This window comes from Trachurus japonicus, chromosome 14 (genome assembly GCF_045865225.1).
Source record: "Trachurus japonicus isolate A0001 chromosome 14, Traja_1.0".
Classification (NCBI taxonomy): domain Eukaryota; kingdom Metazoa; phylum Chordata; class Actinopteri; order Carangiformes; family Carangidae; genus Trachurus; species Trachurus japonicus.
In genome coordinates, this window is record NC_140920.1 from 18,059,874 (window position 1) to 18,082,765 (window position 22,892).

The following is a 22,892-nucleotide window of genomic DNA, read 5'->3' on the forward strand; positions in this document are numbered from 1 at the left end:
TGTTTGATGTCTGGTAGGTCTATTTGATGCCATCACCAAGAAGCAAGTGTGTGTGTGTGTGTGTGTGTGTGTGTCTAAGCGACTGACAGAGTGATGGTCCTAAACCTTTGACATCTCTCTTTCCTTATTTTCTGTCTTTTCTTCGATGTCCGGCCAAACACAAGCAGCGTTAGCGGTATATTGCAAATGTAATTAGTTAAATGAAGCTTCAATTCAGGAAAAATTGCCTCTATCATTTTTTGTAATTGAATTAGTCGAATTACTCGAGTAATCGTTTCAGCCCTAAATAAATGGCTGAAATCAGAGGTAAACATATGTTAAAAAAAGATTAAGTCATCAAAATACAGATCAATTAGACTATAGATCTGATCAGATCTCTGATCGGCATCACTAACCACCGCAACACAATCACACAGAGGGGCCTGAGACTCACCCTGGCCAGACTGACTCCAAAAGGAACTTTGTAGGGAATGTACTTCCTGTAGATGTGTCCCACCCTAGAGCAGGGGATGTCCTCCATCCGACCGCCGCACATCCACACCTGCAGAGACAGACAGAAAGAGAGAGATTGAGCTGTGATAAAGGGGGGGGGAGATTGGTGTTTGTGTGAAAAGTGTGAATATCAGATGAGCTAACAAGGTCAGCAAATCAGAGATGAAACAAACACTGTGAGAGAGAGAGAGAGAGAGAGACGGCGTGGGAGGACACGATGAAGACACAAGGTCAGGATATAAAGAGAAGGAGTGGGAGGATGAGGGGCAGTGTTTACTGTGTGTACTGGGCTGTGAGGGGTGTTGACTGGGTCAAGAGTCCTTAGGGGGAAGTAACTTCTGTCAGACTCATGTTTACAAACTCAAAGAGATAAATATGTTGAGTTTTATCAGGAGACAAACGCTGAGAGATGCAGATCATCAGAGAAGGAAGAGGAGGGGACGACAACTCCACAGAACGGCTCTGCAAAGTTCTGCCGTTCCTCGACAGAGCCGAGACTGAAGAGAGTAAATGACATCAAAGAGAACAAGTGAGTCAATCACACTGAGCTTAGTGATAAAGACGGGAATTGGATTTGTCATGCTGCTCAAGGAGGAGGGAGCAGGAGGGAGGGGGAGGAGGAGGAGGGAGGAGAGACACCTTTCGAGTCCACAGAGTGAGAGCATTTGAAATGTTGAAAAAAAACAAACAAACATCTGAGTCATGTTTGAGTTTAATATCAGCCTGAGGTCACGAGGTCGAGATAAAGATCTTCTGACGCTGCGTTTCTAGCGCTTCCGTGTCGTCGCCTTCGTGACGCCTCTTACTCGAACTGTTAGATGACGACAGCAACAACAGCAACAACGATCAACATATTTTTCCCGTTTCTATTGTTTCCACTAATTTCTGCACAGTGTGAAAACGTGTTTCAAATCAAACACCTGAAACCTGCTGAGGTTGTTAAATCCACACTGTGCTTATTGATTAATGGTAAGTTATACAGTATTGCGAGTTCTGATTAATAAGCTGCACTATCCCATAACTATCATGTGAGGAAACCAGGAAATTAGCACATTTTTTTTATAATTAGCTCTTTCTAACAGTGTGATAACTGTTGGTCACAATTAGATTATTGATGGATTACTTCATGATTGTTTTAATCAATCAATGGATCTCTTGTTCCTTCTTCTTCCACTTCTTACTTCTTTCTTCCCATTTCTTCCCTTCTCTTCTCCATCTTCAGTCATTCTCCTCCTTCTCCCTCATCTTTCTTCTTCTCCTCCTTCTTTAAAATGCTGTATCCCGGCCATTTCACACATTATTGTCAAAACATTGTTTTATTTATTTTACTATTTTACTATTCATTGATTTGATATTGAGTACTCAGTGGGGTAGCAACATAATTTCGTTGTACTGATGTATAATGGCAATAAAGGCTTTCTATTCTATTCTATTTCTATTAGGTTAGGTTACTATGCAAGTGTGCCATCAGCTTATCAATAGCATTTTAACACAAAGAAGTGTAAACTTTCCAGAAAGGTAAGTGTTACTTTAAATCAGTTGTTGAACTGTGATTCATCTGATCTCTGATCTCTTCCTCCCACCCCGGCTCATCGTCCTCCACATCTTCCTAAACCTTCCTCTCCTCCTCCTGTCGTGACTGAAGAACTTCTTTGACTTCCAAGTTAGACTTTTCACTGACTTCAGATGCTTCTTCTGGAGTTTGGGAGACATGATGGCGGAAAGAGGAGACTGTTGCTCTCTATTGTTTTTTGGACGTGGCCATTTCCAGTCAGTCTGCTGTTATTCTGCACCACTCGCCCCTAACTCCCCCTTTTCCTAAAGGCATCAGCTGGCTGCTATTTCAATTCAATTACCCCCTTGTCAAGTTTTGTCACACCACCACTGGAGCTTGGAAAAACAGAATCTGGGATGGCGGGGCGCTGGTTCCTGGTGGTGGTGTCGGTGGGACGACGTGACTGAATCCACCCTCTCTCCACGTCCTGCTGTTTGGAAAGTGCGACTTGCTGCGCCGATCCCCTCCATCCTCTTCATCCGCTGCACTGAAACACTTGAGCTTAATAACAGGGGCGCCGAGCCGCAGGAGGGATCAAGAGCTCGAGTTCGCCTGCAGTCAGATTAAATTGAAAGTCTTATCACTCACCTCGAACACACAACCTCTGCAGTCTGCTCACCTCCACACCTCAACACTTCACCGGGCTACGTGGTGACATCACTATTCCCTTTTAAAAGCAATAACTTCTCATGGCCGTTGAGAGTTTTATAACACATAAGACGACCATCAACCGTGAGGACAGAGACTTGACTGCATACACAAGTTTCCAGGGCGACCAAATGGATGAATGGGCCGATATTATATGGGCACAGTCACCCCAGAGCAGCAAGTTACTCAGCTTGACTCAGTCAGTCTCCACTTTCCCCTTCAAATAAAGAAATAAAAAGACCAAATATAACTTTAAAGAAGAGAAAAGTAAGAGAGGAGAATCCTGCTGAATATGTAGGCAGGTGTGTGTTACCTGGATATTTCTGGTTGTGCATACTTAAAGGTCCCCTGTGGTGCTCTTGAACACTCGCTGTGCAGTGGAGCAATGCTTTTTTTATGATCGTTTCCTGCTTTTGTGTGCATCTCCTAAACGCACACATATGTCTTCCTGCAGATGGTTTCAGGCTACGTTCAAGTGATCTACAGTCAGGTGGTGATAACACATAAAAAAGAAATGGAGCTAACGCATCAACAAACGCAGGGAGGAGGACGAGCAAGCGTGGATGAAAAACATCACAGGTTTTGAATTATTCTGACAAACTTGAATTGCAAATATTTCCTTAACAGCTTTGAAGTGTTTGGATTTAAAGGACAAAGGAAAGTCGTGCTTCAGCAGTAACAGAGTTAGATGAAAGAATGCACTGTTTTAATCCTAAACACCTCATTTTGAACTCTCAGCTATAAACCTCAAAATCTGAGGTTTTCCACACATGAACATAAGGTTGATTGGTAACACCTTATGATAAGTAGGGCTGACCCAAAAAATTTGAAGCTTCGAAGCTTCGTTCGTTGCCATGGTAATCGATCATGAAGTCTGTGATCGATTTTTTTTTTTTCCTTTTTGATACATTAAAAGGAGTAGGCTACTTGGCATCCTGAAAACCTGCCCGATTTTGGAGATATTCAGTGTTTGTTTGCCATTACTTTAATTATTTCCGCTACGATCGCGCTTCGATCGAAGCTTCGATTTTGATCGATTTTATGTCCGTGAATAATCGATTATCTAAATATGATATTCGGGACAGCCCTAATGATAAGTACACACTATTAAGCATTAGTTAACAGTGTTTCCCATACATTCATTTATTTGTGGCGGCCTGCCACGAATAAATTATGTCTACCACGAATAAATTATGGTCCACAAATAGATTTTTTCTGCTTTTAGCTCGACCAATTCAATATCGTTCCATGCATTCATCTCTGCATAGCGCTCTTTCTCTGTTATTGTCATTCACACACACACACACACACACAGAAGCGCGCATGCATGACAGTAGTGCATGCAATGACGAGAAAACTCAAAGGTCGTGAAAGAGTTCAATGAGCGAAACAGCACTTCCCTAATCAGTCAATAATAAACATATAATATATTCAACATTATAATAGATTTAGATTGAACCCTTTCTCTCTTATGTTCATTTGTATTTAAGATTTTAGCTTTGCTCACTGTTGAAAATAGAGACTGTGCACAAGAAGAAGTGAAACATTTTGGACAGAAGATTTGATTTGGGGGTTTGAGCTTCATAAACAACGAAGGAGGTTTCATCGTGTGCAACAATAGCAGCTGTATCACACTGCAGCCATGTGTCCAATCACATCAGACTTCCCAGCAGGGGCCTTTGTGCTTAATTGAGTGAGACGACAAAAGTCCCTACTCATTCAAAGCAGAATTAAATTATTGTGACGGGTCGTTCTGTCTGTCCGGAGCTCAGTGACGGAGGCAGAGCGAGGGGAGAGGGACCAGTGCTTTACATGCCGGCCAAGTCACAAGCAGTTATGGCTTCACTGTAGAATAATTGATGCTGAGCCACCAGACAAAAGCATAATCTAATAGGGATCTCGGAGGATGATTAATGTGGAAAGTCTTTGATGCAACAAAAGGATGTATGGCTTAAATCACTGAAACAAGGGTTGAAACCATAATGAGGAATGTCTTGTTTGCTCAACAAGTCTTTTATCTGTTCACTTAAAGAGCTGTGGGTAAACAAAATGTTAAAAGAGGCATATGGAGCATCACTGAAAGCAAGTTAACGTCAATTGTACAGGATTTTTTAGGCTATTCTGAGAGTCAGTGATTCCCTGTTGAGGAGGAACGTGATCTTTTGTGTTAGTTTGTTCATTTTGCTGTTAATAAATGTGCTGTTTTTTGCAGTGTGTGTTTTCACTGGTTCTTAACAAACACAGAATCAGACTTAAAGAATCCAAACCAGGTGACACTTGTGGAAACGACGGGCCAATCGAGAAATTGACTATGGTGCAGAAAAAGTGAAGAGATCTCTGCGTAGATATGAAAATATATTTGGTCTCATGTGTCTCATTAAAGCAGATATCAGTGGAATGTTTTTGTTAATATAAGTCCTAAATAGTCCTATTTTCCGTCAGCAATCACTTACATGAAGTATTTCAGCCTAAACACGAGTCTCTCCGTCACTCTGCTCTGCTGTAACCCGAGGAGAAAATTTTCCTTGTGGGATACAAGTGTTATCCAATGAGGGGAGAGAACGGCATGAAGGGCTGTGTGTGCAGCCAAGGGATGCGCGTGAATGTGGTGACGTAGCACGAGGACCAATTGATGCCTGACAAGGGCGGGGGCTGCTAACTCATGGTGCGTTCAAGGAAACTCGTACTTTGTGTTTTTCCTTCCTGTGAAGTCATACCAGTTCGATCTGGTACGAGTTCACGGGTCGGAAGTTACGAGTGGCCGTTATAGGGAACTTTCACAGACAACAGGACGGTAAAAACACGAGCTACGGGTTACCTGGAACGCTACCAAGTCGTAGTTGTGACTTGAAGCTGTAACTTACGGTTTCAAAAGCCTGCCTTGAACACAGCATTAGCCGAAACGGCCGTGCCGCTGTTATCTGCTTTAAGTGAAGGATCTTAAACATCCTACACTACAGCTCTCTCTGTGTTATATTGTTGCTGTTGTCATTTTACCTTGAAGGAAATCTCGTACTGCTCTCCCCCCCAGATCTCCAGACCCGTGTCGTATCCTCCCAGCTCCCAGAACCACTTCCTGTCCACGGCGAACAGTCCACCCGCCATCACTGGAGACCTGCAGGACACAGGAGAGACACAGTTACACACACAGTCAAAGGCAGGGATTAATAATAAGGAACAACAAATATTGTTTTTCTCAGCTGCTTCCTCTGTTTGACGCTGAATAAATGAGTCGCGCTGCTGCTGCTTTTAGTAAGTTAGACTCGGCAGTGGACAGCGGTTTAATCCAGATCTGACACTAGAAATCAGATGAACCACGGAGACGACTGATGAGACACTGATCTCCTTGCTGGACGCTCACGCTGCCATGTAAATGTTTCACCTGCGTCCGGAGAGAGAGAGCTCTGTGTTACTACGTTAACTACAGAAGCTCAGGGAAGAGCTGAAGGCTGAGTAACTAAATTGATTGATCGCCCAGCTACACCTTTGACCACCAATATCGTCAGTTCATCCAAATGATCTGAGTAGGGGTGTCCACAAGAATGGGAGGGGCAGGTAGATGGACAACCTGGAAACAATTTTCCCAATATGGTAAAGAGGCAGAGAAATGATAGCAATAAAGTAAAAAGTTCACCAAAGAAGCATATTTGAAACTCGACCTATATGAATACTAAAAAAGATGAGATAGGAAATGTTGATCCTTCTCTCCCCGTCTCCCTCTGGACGACAGCAACTCTTCCTCTGACCGCCTCGCGTGTGTTTGTGCCTCTCGTCTTTCTAATAAAGAGCAATTTTCAAATGTGCAGAGAACTGTGATTCAGGCTTGAGTGGAGACCCAGGAGGCACGACAACCCCCTCCCACACACACACACAGTTCATGGTCCATGACTGGTATCTATTGTATGCTGGAGGAAGCACAAGCACAAACACACATGCACAGACACACACACTCTCTGAAACACACACTCCTGAGCGACGCTGAAATGAAACGTAGCGAACAGACGTTCAACAGAAGACAACAGTGGCTGCAAGGGACACGGGAACAATGTGCGTCGTGTTTGTGTTGTGTGGGTGTGTGTGTGTGTGTGTGTTTGACTGCACAAATTCTAGTGATTGGCAACTGGTGTATGGTCAGTGGAATGTGTGAGCTTAGCAAAGACAGCGGGGAAACTGTGTGGGCACTGATTTGTGGGGTGGAGATTGTCAGCTCTTGTTGGCCGCAGGGAGAGCACACATGCACACGCACGCGCACAAAAACACTCCTCTCTGGAGCCGTGTGGAGTGAAATGTTCTGGCGTTCAAAGAAACAACTCTGACATGACGCTGCTGGACACGAGGATCATTGTTTACCAGAAACCACTTCACCCTCAGCGTCACAGTAAATGACTGAATATTTGACACTGAATATTTGACGATGAGACTCGGGGCCCGACGCGACTTGAGGAACCTTTTTAAACATGTTTGATTCAGTTTCTCCTCTCGGGGGTTCCGTGTGGGAGCAGGCGCATAAATCACTGTCACACCAGGAGCTGACACTGAGGTTTAGGTGGAGGACAGAGGCCAGGACGGGACGGAGAGACGGGGCGTATAAACACGCGGGAAATGGGAGAATGTTGGGAACATTTCAGTTTGAAAAGCTGCTGATTTTGTTCACATGAGGTGCTGAGCAAGGACCTGCAGCTAAATGACTCTAATTACCTAATGTGGCTCTTGCTTACTTAGCGTTCACAGCTAAAAAGGCTAAAGACACTTTTTGAAAGTTTCAGCCTCGACCGATGAGTGGATTTGTTTTGGAATTTATTTTTCAACAGTAGTGATCCTTATTCCACTAATTGTTTCATCAGGATGATTTAATTGTGAATAGTAAAAATAACAAATACCTAATTTGGTTTTGTGTTGATGTCATGTGGTTACAGTAACCAGAGAACAGCAGTTTGTTTGTCGCTAAGGGAAACAGACCAGCACTGCAAGTCCTGCTCCTCCTCTGAGAGCACAGCAGTCATTTCTAAATGTACTGTGACAAAATGTTTTGTTTTATCCATTTTATTTGTGTTATTTTATCTATGTGGTCATTGTTCCCCTGTTTTTATACATGTATGTGTCAAGAGAGTAAAGTACAAAGGAATTATCCTTCTTAGGATTAATGAATCTGAATATATGATGCATTTTAGCTAAATAGGGAATTTGATAAAATGACATTGAGGAAGTTATTGTGTAGAAAACATGTTCACATCATGACTTTGTGTAATTGTATCTTTTACTGTAATTATATCAAGATGCATTAGCAATATCTAAAATTCAATTGTCTGAATTCACCATTCATAGAGTGATTCAATTAAATAAATCCACATTTTGTAAATGAAGGTAATTGTTTATATGTTACACATCTGCTCTTCCTTTGGTTTCCTGTGTAGAACTCTGTATCTTTTACATTTCACTAATTCCCAAGCATAATAGTGTGTTTATAACTGTAACCATGACAGCCGAGATCGTCTAACCTCCTTCATTTAGTCTGGGTAACATTATAACTGCTGCATGTACCCGGCATTTTTGTGAGCATGTTTGACATTTCACTACCGTGCCCAAGCATGAATGCGATTCTGGAGACTTGTTTTGTTTCCAGTCAGCTGGGAAAGAAACTGTGTCTGCTGGAATCAGAGCTCTGCACAGACAGCTTTTCATACCAGCTCAAACACACACACTGAGGTACATACACTGAACTGACCTGATCGACAGCAGCGGCAAATAATTCAAGCAGAATTTATGGGACATTTATTCCTGTTCCCTCTTTAAGAGCAGAAGACAGAGACTGTGCAGCTCTTAATGGCTGTAATTATCTTCTCAACTATTGAAGGTATATTTTTTCAGGGAAAAAAAGACCTCATATTTGGAACACAATGTCGTATTGGATCTCCACCAAATTAATATTGACGACTAGCGTTGTCTGTTTGACCTCAGCTGTTCTGAAATCAACGAAAAAAATATAATAACAGGAAAACACTGGATTTAGGGCTGAATTCTCAATGGCCTTTGATTACTGACTAGAATGAATGCTTGGTCAGAAAGTAGAAAGTTTTTGACTTCATACTTTGTTCAATCAATATTCTCAATTTCAGGAAAGATCAGAATCATTCTGTAGCTATGGCGACAAAAAATAAATGACAAACTGAGATTTAAAGGTGTCATATTTAGCACTTTCCCTGTGTTTTATTGGAAGAACAATAACAGCAGATGCTACCTGGAGAACATAAACAATAAAATCGGATTTATTATAATATAATACTTATTGCATGTATTGAACTTCTTATGGTGGGGTTTAAAGCATGTACACAAACTTTTATTATAGTATGTACAGTATAAACATAAATCTATAAACTGATACTTTTACAGTATATAGAACCTAAACTCGCTTTATAATATCTTTTTAATATCTAATTGAATGTGCCTTCTTCTTGTCTTATTCTTTAATTTGTGCTTGATTCATATGATCATTTTAGCTTCTTTTACTGGTTTGGTTGCTCGGGCAGGTTTAATTTTCCTCTCTTGTTCTTTTCCACATGTCACTTTGCTTGAGGGGAAGAAAAAAGAAATAGATTTGACTCATTGGTCTGTGAATATTTTAACTCACAATTTAGATTTAATTAGAAATGCTCAAGTTGATGTTCTCCATTTCAGCCCACTGACCTTGAGCAGAGACAGGGTTAAGGCCTGAGCTCACAGCTAAATGCTAAATGAAACATTGAAGCCCAAAGGAGGCGAGAGCGAGACAGAGAGAGAGAGGTGATGGCATTGATAAAAGAGACAGTGACAGAGGCATGTGAACAGGGATAAAATCATACTCCCACACACACATTCACGCCCACACACCTCCAAGATGGATTTCGCCGTCACACCGCACCTCATTTTGCGCTGCAGCAATGTCAATCAGAATGAAAATGAAAATCTTTGCGAGTCAAATTAGATTTGCACTGATGAAGGTCATTTCATTGGGCTAGAAGAGCACACTAATTCACGAAATGAGGATTGATTCTGATTGTTCTGCAGCTCATTCCTTCTTCTTTAGGCTCTTATCTCCCTGCTTCACAGCCGCCCTGCCTTGATGCTACCTACTGTATCTCCCAGGACACACAAAATAGTCTTTGGCATCCAAACATAGAGAAATGCCGTCGGACTAATCCCTCGAGCCTCACAAATGGAGTGTCTGGCATCACATGCAGAGTTATTTGGCCCTAATAGAGAAGCCTGTCTCTGGGAATAGTTTATTTATGCTGGCTTCCATTACTTTAAGGTTACTATCTGTGCTTCTGAGGGTCAAAGAACATCACTGTGGTCAACAGCTATCAGTCCTGTTTGCATGGAGATTCCCTGGTATAACCAGGGAATCCAGTGTCATATTAGTAATTTACCCCTGTATCCATGGCATGTCTTTGTTTTGATTAAATTTGACATTAAATACGTGAACAAGAACAAGAAACTAGACACTTTTCTCAACTCTGAAGAACGTCATTAAAAAAAACAACAAAAAAAACAGAATGCTCAAGGTGACAAATCCAAAGTCAGTCTCTCAAAGCAGCCCTCCAAATGCCAAACAATGACAAAGACATCATATTAAATCCTCTGTGAATCTACAAATCAGTTCTAGTAAGAATATAATTCAACATCATGATATGATGCTTTCAACTATCTGTTGTTGTCTTTGCTCTGAGAAGTTTTTGAATGTTAACAGCAACAGGTTAATGTGGAGGTAGTCCGATAGTAAACTGACCCAAACTAGTGCTGGCAAAAAGTGACTAAACTATTTGTTTTCTTTGATACTTCTGTCAGTTTAATACAAACTTAGTTCATAATTTCACCAGGAGACAGCGTTACAGAGTGTGTCACCATACTAACTTTATATATTGATGAAACCACGCAAAATGTAGCGTCCTTAACTTTAAGCAGCATTGTTACAACAAACCCATACTGTATACTCAACTCAGCTACTTCTGATGGAGCCCTTAGCGTTTCCTATAAACCTCTGAACTGCAACCTGTCTGCCAAAGAACAACATAGACACCCAAGTAGAAAGCTCCAGGGTTTCAGCAAATCTGATCATTCAGTACAGTCAGAGAGTGGTGTTGTTAACCTTTTAGCCTGTGGATATTACTCTGAGGGACTTGCTGCTGCACTGCACTCACACATTGTTGTGCCTGTTTGTGTTAATGATAAATGATTACATCTTGGTTTAAATACATGTCATCTTCTACTGTCATGATGCAACAATACAAATTGGTACACATTTGTTTATATATGTTTTTCAATACTCTGGAGCCAGTATGTAATGAGATAAAAAAAACAACAAAAAAAAAACAACCAAAAAAAAACTCTAGCCTCCAAGCAGTGAGCTGAATGTGGAAGCAGCCAATGGTGACAAAGGCATGTACACTCAGTAAATAATCGGGGCTACAAGGTCCAATGCAGCTCATTCAAGAGAGCGTGGCGCTAACACACCCAGCTGAATGGTTGTGTAGACGCAGGGGCCACTCGTGCCACAGATGTATGCACTCATGGCACAATAAGATAACCAGGATACAATTACACAACAAAATGTCAAATATTTAAAAAAAAAGAAAAAAAAAAGAGGAAATAACAGCACTCACTCAAAGGGTTCACTGGGGTCCTGCTTCACCAGCTCTGAGGGGATGGGGATCCGTTTGTAATACATTTCCCAGTCAAATGCTCCTCGCATAGCGTCCCCCGCCTGAGTCTCGTAGTGGAAGTTGTCATGATCAATGACATCAATCAGCGGACACACAATGGTCTTCCTGTTCTGAGCGATTCGGTCTGAGAGACACAGAGAGAGGGAGATGGGTTGGTAGTGGTACACATCTTAGTACTGGGTTTATGTCCGGTAGAAAGGTCGAGTTGAGGTGTGTGTTCCTCACCCAGCAGTGGAGGCAGCCAGTTGACGTTGGCCTCGCAGTGCGAGTCCAGGAAGGTGATGACTTCTCCTTTAGCGGCGGCGGCTCCCAACAGGCGAGTCCTGATCAGCCCCTCCCTCTTCTTGGTCCTCAGGATTCGAACCTTCTGCAACCGCACCATGTACTCCTCCAGTGCTCCCTTTAGGTGCTCTGCAGAGACAAAGAGAACGAGGGAGAGAGGCAGCCGAATTTAGATGGGTGAATACATCAAAAAAAAAAAAAAAAGGTACCTCTGCCATCAAAAGAGCGTGACAGGTTCAATCCCCTTGATCACTGTGTGCACCCATCAGGTAAATTAGGCTCCACTGGCATGAAAGAGCACTGCTTCAGACAGTTGTCCGCAAATGGCAAAACCTCACTAACATGCTCTCTTACAAAAAAAGATCAAAAGGAAACTAAACCATTAGCCGTCACCATCAAACACCACATCTGCCGGTGCCACATGCTCCGCATTGAAATGTTTCCCTTAAGGACTCTACATCATAACGCGCTCTCCCCCATACCGGGAAAAAAACGTCCTATTTTCTCTTACGTTTATGAATTCAGAGATATATTTTATCTTTACTGCAGTCATTAAACAGAATGTTACCCTACAGAGAAAGACTTCAACAAAAAGGAATCAAAACACCCACTTTTCCTCCCCATCAATGTGTGGTCATAAAACCTTTTGGCAAAAACAGCAGTTGCAATCACGGCCAGCATTGCACCAGACAAAACTCATAATGCCCTATAAGGGAATTAAAGATACTGCTTCATCCAATGATCTGCTCCGTTTACTATGGGTGATAAAGTAGCCCAGTGCAAAAGTTTTAAACAAACAATTCATGCAGAAAGAGTTGTTGGCGGTTCATAAATTGAAGTTTCAAGTCTTTTTCAAGCTGTAGTGACACAATAAATCTGTAAAGAGAGGAAAGTGTCAGCAAAGTTACCGGTTTCATGTGCTAGAGGAGCAAACATACTGGAATATACTGGAAGGTGAAACTATACGCAGAAACTGAAAGAAAGGGCAAACCTAGAATTGAAATAAAGGATGAATCAATCAAAGTAAGGGACTCGACAGACATTCTTCACCGATCTTTCCCCAGAGTTGACGTAGACAGAAATCAATCCTGCCCTAAATGGTGCCTGTAAATCTTTCTGCTCAAAATGTCAACTCAGTTCTGACAGCTCAATAAAAAAAAATTGGAACTGGACTCAAGGTCATGTTTCATTTGCTGTCTGTCCAGTGCCACTGTGTTTCCAAAGCTGAGACACCGTCAACCGTCACACAGAAACACAATAAAACAGAGCAGCACTTCTGGGTTTAGATTAATACTTTAATGCCAAAAAAACATTTTTCCTTCCTTCCTACCAACTGTACCTATCCATCCATCTTCATATCCGCCCATATTCTTATCTAAATGTCCATCTATCTATCCACTTATCCATCCTTCCACCTAACTACCTACCTATCCATCCATCCTCTTACCTTCCATCTATATATCTTCCCATCCAGCCACCCATCCAGATATACAGTATACATAAGCATCTGTTTGATATCATCTATCACCTTCCCGTCTGTTCAGTCCTCCAAAAATCTTGCTTGAATTCATTTGCATGTAAAACCTTCTTGTTTGGAGGGAGTCTTGATAAAACACCATATGGCAAAAAGCAGGTGGCCAAGAACGGCTTCAGATATAAGGATCTCCACCTTGATGATACACCAACAGATGCATGTGAGAAATAAGACACTCAAAATGCTATTTGTTTCTCGTTTCCAACAGACAGACATGACTCAGCAGTGCGTCTTTTTTTAACCTTCTGCCTCCTGGAACACAAAGATGTTGCCTACAGTGAGCGTGGAGGCTCACACTCCAGCTCCATCACTCATACAAACAGCCTCAAAAATGAGTCCAAATGTCATTGATGTTTGTTTTTAGAATATCTATTTTCTACATCATTACCTCACAAATTAAAGGGTAATGCTGCTGTAATTTCATTTTTCGATCATCAACAATTCCACTCGAGAGACCCCAGTCTTGGTAATGCCCACAGTCTATTAAAAGGACATAGAGCTATGCAGTTATACTGGGTAACACATTCCCTCATTGTTATCTACACAAAGCTTCTGCCTCCAGGCTTCACTCCAAGACAGTATTACAAACCAGTTGATCATTCAGTTCTAGAAAAACAGTAGGAGGCTGTAGACAAGACAAGCTCTGGTACACACTCACTACCCACTAAACACACATGCAGCCTTTATGCTGGAGAGCACCAAAAGGAGCTCAGACAAATGTGTTCACTTGGGGATGTTACTTCTGATACCTGCTGTGACTTTGCAGACTCAGAAATTACAGTTTGGTTAAAGGGCCCATATTATGCAAAATCCACTTTCTACAGGTTTTGTAGCGGTCCTTTCTATGACGCCTGGAGGTGAAAAAAAGTCTGTTCACTCCCTTAACTGATTGCTACACTTTTTTGAGATTGTATCTCCAAATGGGCGAATTGGAAGTGCTGTGCAGCTTGACGTCACGAGGCACTGAACTCAAGTGACTCCACCTCCCGGTACTTCCTCATACCCCCCCTGGGCCAGTCTCTGCTGACACTTTTCCGGAACAGCGACAGGTGTATGGGAGAGCATGGAAGACGGAAGTCAAGTCCATGATGACCTGGTCAGATTCTTTAAAGGGATAGTTCACCAAAAATTGAAATTTCCCCCACCCTCATGTCGACTAAGGGCTGGGAGAAGTTTCAGAGTCCTCCGTGGCTTCTCTGAGTCACAGGGGGTCTCGGCGTAGCAGTGCATGTCCATATAAAGGTTGCAAATGGATACCAACTGTCTTCGTAACAAAAAGACGCACCAAAAAACATCCAAATACCTCCATACTGCTCGTATGTAATGTCCGTCTTGTATTGAAGCCCCGAAATGCAAAAATGTCCCGAAAAAAAATTAAATAAGTCTATTTTTCAAGCTTGTTTGTAGCGGAAGCTCCTCTTCCCGGTTCGTCAAATTTGGACGAACCAGGGTCCGTCTTCTTCCGAGTTCGTCCAAATTGGATGAACTGGGAAGAGGAGCTTCGAGAAGCTTCCGCTACAAAACAAGCTTGAAAAATAGACTTATTTAATCCTCAATACAATTTCAATTTTGGGTGAACTATCCCTTTAAACACATAGTTTCTCGTATTTGTCAGCTTTGTATAATACTTGATTTATTTCATGGTGCTGATGATGATGTTACACCTCTTCGCTGTACAGCACAGTGGTGTTTCAATGCCTTTCGGGCCATCTATTATTTCGCTGACTCATGCTGCTAAATTATTCTCCTTCCACTAAAGTGTAAGATTGCACATATACATTTACTGTAACAGTGGTCTTACTCTATAATACAATGGAAGCTGCACTATCCCATGAATCAGATTTATATTACAACTTTATGATTAATCTCCTATCACTAGGACTAGGAGAGTTTGCCTTAAAACTCTATTTTGTCTTTTTTTTTACCTGTTTCCACACTTCAGCACAAGAAAGGTTCTGAAGGATGGGAAAAAAAGAGGCCATTATTTGGCGAACACAGGCAGCCAGGCCAGACATTAATAAAATATTACCTCTGTCTGTGTTTCTCATTGATAATAGTTCTTGCAAATGGGCCACTGTCACCGAGGAACCACCCTCCAACACATCCACTAATTGGATTCTGAATATCACATAAAGGATGGAGGAAAGGCAGCGGTCCTTTTAAACCTTCACTGGATAAACCTCTGCTGCTAAAGTGACAGAGGTTTTTTTTATTTTATTATTATCTCTGCACCCTGTTATTTGTTTCCTGCTTCATTCTAACTTCCCATTTCCTTTTGTCCCTCCTTTACTCCCTTTTTTTGTCTTTACTCTTTCATTCAGCCAGTCCTTCTGTTTTGATTCTGTTTGGCAGCGACTGCCTCTTGGGGAGACACTCCTGATCCCCGCAGACAGCTGAGATACTGAAAACAGCAGGACCAGCGAAAAACCAACAAACCTTGAGACAGCAGGACCTCAGAGTTCTTTCTTCCTATTCTCTCCTCAACCATCCATCCATCTTTTCGCTCTCTCTCCTGCAATGTATTTTTATTTAATGAGCCTGAGTAAATGACAAGTCAAACAGCATCAAACCTCCACCATCACGCCCCGACACGCCAAATTCAAACCAGTGCGTTTGACGGGACCAGATCTGATCACACAGTATTAAAGCAGAGCGAACCAAATCAGAGAGGAGCACTAATTAAGACCAGAGCGAGGGACACTGTCCATCACAGTGTCACTCAGGCCTCTGCTGGTCAGTCCTGCTGGCTCTTTTAGGGATACAGCCTGCCTGAAGAGGTCTGGCTCACATTAGTCTGTTACATGTGCTAAAGCCCTGCCAAAAGATCTGCTTTAAAGCCGAGTGATGGATGATTTCCCAAAGTGATAATAAAAGTTGTTTGTGAAATTAATCCCATTACAGTGTTACAGTAAAACATCTGAGATGAAACAATGACAGCGGGTATAAAGTGCTGACTTTCCCTCTGTAATTTAAGGGTGTTTATATCTACATCACATGAATGCTGTAATAAATGGAGCTCTATCCATATCCAGGAGTGGCCAATGTGGATAAAATCCTCTATTAAAGTATATTCAATTGATTTTATTTACTGTGATCACGTGAAGATGTCTTGCTTTTGGTTAATCAATTCAATTAAACACATGACACACAATCTGGCTTGTCTGTTTGCAACATTGCCTTCAATCACCAAATGTAACCAGAAAGTCCTATGCTAAGATATTATTATTATTATATATAACAGTAATAATCTCTGGGGAAATGTTTTTCTCATGATGTACAACATCATGTGGCCCAAATCTATTTGGTGTCAGGGCTAAATCAGAGACCCAGAGCTTCTCCTGCAACAGCCTGTTGTCTTCAGCAGTGTACAGTAACATAGTGTCAGGAATTTAGGACCGACTTGGGACTGACTTTCAAGTGTTTAGTCCTAAAATCACCTGGCTTGTGTTTTCTGTGTATAGGATTATTGTTGCATTGTATTGTATTCAATTTTCTTAAAACTATGGGGGCTGTTTGTTTAGAAAGTATAGGTAGTTCATGCCATTCAATATGAATGTGAACAGCCTGAAACATCCAGCATTTATATCAGATATGCACTGTACAGTACATGCATTAATCATAATCACTTTTCTCAAGTCTGAAGTCCACATGTTAAGTATATGATTTATTATATCATGTTGTTTAATGGGACTATATGTAAAAAAGTCCTACAGTATATTTTACACCCCCTCTGTGTTTTATTTTAAGTACTGATCCATAAAAAAAAAGATTCAGGTGGTCGGGGCTTGGGGGACTGCTTTGTTGTGACATCACAACGTTACAGAAGTCTTGACGGCTGGTTTTAAGGCTTAGTTGCTGAATACAGGCGGTGTGCATGTCTCAGTGGACTGAGGCTTTCATACTTCCACAGCATTAATATAGAGCATTGAGTATTTATTTACATTTACTGAAGTAAATGTGTTAAATGTGTTTTATGACTGAGTATTTGGTTAAATTTTGCATGTTTGTTAAATTAACCTAAATTATTATGCATGATTCCTGATAAACAAAGTAAAATAATTCTGACTAGTTTCTAATTATTCTACATCATAATTACTGTAGGCGGAATTAATAAATGCCATGGGGTGGTGACCCCGTAACAAAGGCAGGGGGGGGGGCTCCACAAAGGAAAGGCCAAGCCTTCACCTTCGCAACATGGCAATAAATCAGCCCATTAGATATTAACCATTAGGAGATTGATTCAGGCTAAACTTTTGCCCTGCATAGGGTGACTCTTACATAACCTCCCTAATGACTGCCTGTGAGATTAAACAATGAACATTTGCATTGCATGTACAGCACATTCAGTGGGAGGAGAGAGGAACAGGAAAGGTTACTGCCTCTAATTATGAATGGTTAATTTGACCTGAATAAATTGGAATACAGCTCCTCTGGTTTACTGAAAATTGGTGGGACTATAAATCACACTAATGAGAGCAGGCCGATGTCGGCAAACACATTAGTCATTATTAGAATGTGAAGTCCGTGACATGATGAGGGCTCAGACATCGTCGGTAGCTGGGTGACTTCCGCGGACCCCATTTACCAAACAGCCGCACATTCGCTGCCCTCCATCTGTTTGTGCTGCAGGAATGCTCTGCATCTTCCTCTGAGGCATTAATTAGAATCCTATCACAGACACTAAAACTAAGCAAAGACGACGACACAGTGAACTGGGGGGCAGCAGAGCTCCTTTAGTTTGGAAACCAGCTGTATTTAACAGCCAATACATGCCACATATATCCCTTGCTCTTCGCCCCTCACTGTTTCCCCTCCTGTTCTCTTGGGGTGAAGCAGAAGACGGTTGCTGGTGGTGTTGAAATTCAATTAACCTCAAATTATGGTGAATCCAATATGACTTCCAAATCTTGTCTTTCCAAGGTGCTGGATTACTTCCCAGAAGTCCTGGCGCAACACCAAAGAGCCAAGCTGCTAATTTATTCCTGCGAAATATTCGTCTGCTCATGTTGAACCCCAGCGCACATCCTCCCTTTTCTGCCGAGTGCCAGGCTGGAGACATTTGAAGCTGCGTTTCTGTAACCGTCTTTTAAAAAAAAAAGAAAAGAAAAAGATGCTGAGGGAGAGTCTGTGATGATATAAGCCAGTCTTGGGGGGATTTTAAATGCACCCCCTTCTCCTCCTCCTCCTCCTTCTCCCCTTTGCACAAAACACACACAGCTTAAATAGCTACTGAGGCAACGATAAGAGATGTATTACAGATGTGCACTTTGCCGTCATGTCGTAAAATGATGAAAGCAGCATTTTGATAAGCACAGAGGAAGAGGACGGACAATTTCATGTCTCTGCCTTCAAGCACTGTTGCACAATCACAGCACACACAAGCTACTGCTGCTCAGCAAAACACTGACATCTCTATCAGGGCTGCACTTTGCTGCTTATTTCAATCTTGGTCTCCCAGTTTTCAGATTTCATTTGTACGCATCACAATTATAAACATGAATGTCTGGGTCTTTGGGAGACTTTATGTCAAGTAGGGATGCCATTATTCGAGTTGCTTTTCCCCATACTTGCGCATCTATGTGAGTTGGCATGATGTGTACCGTGGCAACCATGACCAGGAAAAATTGATGTCTAAAGATAATTAGACAAAAAAAGACAACGACAATGTTCAGTGCAAGAAGACCTCTCAGATTTGGGTAGGTCACCCATCATGTTTCTGTTTCACATCCAAAAGTTTGGATTAGTGGAGACCTCTCCAGTTTCATTTGGATTCTGTTGCAAGGTCATAAAAACAAATCAAAGCCCAAGTTAAATGAATCTCTCCCAGTTATTTTGTTAATACAGTTTTATTTGCCTCATTTTAAAGGTTCAGTTTCAATAAGAGGATTAGATATTGAGTTCAAGTTAGGTAAAAAAAAAAAAAACTATCAAGTTCTAGCCTCTTAAGGACATTCAGAAACAACCTTTAAGACATCTCTTTATCTGTGTTAGTTTTATCTGTGGAAAGAGACAAATGTTGATAATGGCTGGAAAGGTTTCTTTCAGTTTTCTCTATAGATTGGTTTGCTTTACAATGCTACTATAGGTTATTAAGTGGCAGAAACATCATGAATATTATTATTTTTTATGTAGAAATCTGTCTCATGTATTCAAACTAGAGAGAAGATGTTGCCTCTGGGCTCTGTGTCAAACTTCAGTCTTAAATCTTTAGACCAGTCATCTTCTTTCTCCATTGATGTCAACATATTTCAGTCAGTGCTTCATGCCCTTATTTATTCAACCATTACATATAAAGATTTGTTGTTGGTGCTGTCAGTAAAGTCAGTACCAGGCTTCTTGCCAAACAACCATCACGTTGTGTTTGGTGGAGGTCAAACTTGTAGTCTGCCAAGCCTCCACACTTTATGACTCAACCAATCTGAGGTACTGACCATTTGGAAAGGCAAAAAATATGATTAACTCTGGACATCAAACGCTCCACGGTGATGATGTATAAAAGAAGTGTAATAGTGCAAGAAAACATCCAACACATGGTGCAGTGCCAAGAATCAGTAGTTTCCCTGCAGATAATCGATGGCTAGATTAGAAAAGAGAATGGAAAACAAAGTGGAGGCAACGACATGATGGAGCAATGCGGAGGTCAAACTGACGGAGACAGAACAGTAACAGCTACAGAGAAGGAGTCGCTGTTAGTCACTGTTAACAAGGCAGCGCTGATGTTGTGTTCACTCTAAATCTCCGAACCTCATCCTGTCAGGCAGCGCTGCCGTCGGCTGCTGTAAACACGTACCCCCGGGGATTCTCAGACCTTGAGAGAGTCATTGTCTTCCTTGAAATAGATTTAGTTTAAATCACTGTTGTGTTGTAACGACTCTTGGGCTTGTAAATATGCAACTCTGAGATAATTAGTATGAGCAGTTGCATTTAACCACTGTATCTTTTTCCAGCTAATGCACAAGGATTTTTTGAAGGATGGTACCTGCAGACGCCAGACCTCCCTCTGGCATCTTTTTATCAGCAGAACAATTTTCTAATGAAGAGAAACCACAGAGTAGATATTACAAAGCTTGTTCTATCATATTAATGTGATTACAAGTGATACAGGATCCAAACCAAGATAAAAGCATAAGATCAACTAACCCCAGGAGATCAATAATGATAAGAGGAAGGGAAAAGAAGGTAAATGATGTCCTGTTGTCTTTGCTTATGACCTAGATAATTGAGAAACTTCACAAACAAGGTAAATGATGAGCACAGAGAAGAAGAGGAGGCCATCATAGATAATAAACTGCTTTTTTTTTTTTTGCAATGGATAGATAATCCTGACAAGTACAGTAGTATAGTGCTAACTTGCACCCTCATGAATAAGTACATCAGCACATCATGGTATTTCCTAATTGTTCAATCTGTTGAGCTGCCAGAATGGCTTCTCTGCTCCTAAAGGAAACTTACTGCTTCATACAGTAAAGGTCCATGTGATAATAAAGCAGGTCTAAATTCTCTATTAATTGTGTAAAAAATATCAAAGCCTCAGTCCACACAGAAATGCACACAGCTTATATTTAGAAAACTGAGCCTTAAAACCAGCCATCATGACTTCCTGTAACTTTGTGATGTCACAACAAAGCAGTGACTAAGCCCCGCCCATCTGGACTCACGATCTGACACTTGCAGGATTTAGTTTTACCAGAAATCTGAGATGTAAAACTACAGTGAGATTTTGTGGATACTTAAATCCAGATATGTCTCCTTGTGGATCAACACTTACAAACCATAATATGTCTTCCTGTCTAACATTGGCCATTCCTCAGCGCTCACTCCTTCCTCTCCCTGCTCCTCTTTTGCCATGTGGTTAATGGTTAAATTGTGTTTACGATTGTTTTAGTGCTGAGATTGCCCCCATTAAGCTGGGAGGATGCCAGATATTTCCGCTATTACAGATGCTAATGACAGTCCTTGGGGAGCAGCTCCAGTTCTCAATTTAAACTTCAATTAAACAGAAATAATAACAATAACCTCTTTATGGAAACAAGACAAAACAAAGAACATGTCTGGGTCCGTGAAGCAGACTTTTCTATGCTTGTTCTATGCTTTAAAAAACAACTTTAAAAACAGGTTAGAAAAAATAACAACTTTGTGGCACTACATTTAATGAGCCACTTATATTTTATCAGCAAAGAGAAAAAATCATTAAATACATGCTGACTCAGTATCACTCCCAAATATTTTCTGACATGTGTTTATTATAGACAACTCAACCTCTTCCTTCCTGCTAACATGCCTGGACACTTGCAGGTGCTAATGAAGTCAGCCTCCCCAGAGAATAGCTCTCATCTCCAAAGTACACTCCAATTAAAAATGAAGGTGCAGGGCACTAGCTACAACATGATAACATGCTCTGCTGCTTTGTGCTGCCTCTTGTGAAAAAGCACCACCCTTCCACCTTCCCTATCCCTGAAAATACAGCTTTATTTGAGAAAACAAAATTATATTACAAAAATGGGTCGGAGTGGGGCGGAAGAGCGAATCAAAGAGGAGGAAAAGAAAAGAAAAGAGAGAGGAAATCACCTTAATGCAGTTTAACAGTGATGAAATGAGGCTCCCTGCTTCATTCAGCACACTCTCAGACTCCTTTTCAGCTCTCGCTTTTGCATGATAATGGCCTTAAACGTTATTTAACAGAGTATAAAAAGGGCATCTCTGCAGTAGAGGTTTTCCACATCAACTGGAAGCACTGAACCACACACTGTTGGTGTTTAATTAGTTACATTTACAGATGAAATGATTAGTTGATTAATCTACACAGCACAGGAAAATAACCAACAAACAATTCTGATGATTAAAACTATCTTTTGAGTAATCTTATGTAATGTTCTGGTTGAAACATCTCAGTCGTGATTATTTTCTGTGACACAAAACTGAACGTCTTTGGGTTCTGGAATAAACGACATTTGAAGATTTGGACTCTAGAAAATTGTGACATACGTATGCAATTACACTTTTTAAATCATCCATCCATCCATCCAACATGAAACACTTATCCCGAGTCGGGTCGTTGGGGCAGCAGATCCACCAGAGAGCCCCAGACTTCCCTTTCCCCGGCCACACTGGCCAGCTCTGACTGGGGGAACCCGAGGCGTTGCCAGGCAAGGCTGCAGATATAATCTCTCCACCTAGTCCTCCGTCTGCCCCAAGGCCTCCTCCCCGTTGGACATGCAAGGAACACCTCCTTTTGGGAGGTGCCCTGGAGGCATCCTTACCAGAAGTTCAAACCACTTCAACTGGCTCCTTTCCACGCAAAGGAGCAGCAGTTCTACTCCGACTCTCACAGAAGACTGAACCTCTCACCTTATCTCTTAGGGGGACCTGAACCACCCTCCTGAGAAAACCCATTTCGTCTACTTGACCTTCTTTCAGTCATGACCCATCGCTCATGACCATAGATGAGGGTAGGAACAAAGACCTTCTTCCAATGTCGCCTCTGCCTATTTCACAATACACATGCTGGCAATGCAATATACTGTAGGGCCAAGTGTGTTTCTGTTCAGTTGGTCTGCAGCTCTGATACTTGTTGAACAATGTCCTTCCAGCTCTGCGCTATCGGCTTTAGCACCGGGACACTGCAGGTCCCTTGATGAGCTACAGCCACGTGTCAGCTGTCATCAGGGCCAGAGGTGGTCCT

General features: G+C 41.6%; 1 protein-coding gene across 1 annotated transcript in view; it reads right to left on the minus strand.

Moving 5' to 3' along the window:
- Positions 1 to 22,892, minus strand: part of LOC146974660 (polypeptide N-acetylgalactosaminyltransferase 10-like) — a 103,567-nt gene that overhangs the window by 11,827 nt on the left and 68,848 nt on the right. Inside the window, exons 5-8 of the mRNA XM_085798227.1 lie at positions 11,620 to 11,805; positions 11,335 to 11,518; positions 5,693 to 5,810; positions 434 to 541 (exon numbers count right to left, since the gene is read on the minus strand). Of these exons, the coding sequence (XP_085654353.1) occupies positions 434 to 541; positions 5,693 to 5,810; positions 11,335 to 11,518; positions 11,620 to 11,805 (596 nt within the window). The remainder of the gene's footprint in view (positions 1 to 433; positions 542 to 5,692; positions 5,811 to 11,334; positions 11,519 to 11,619; positions 11,806 to 22,892) is intronic.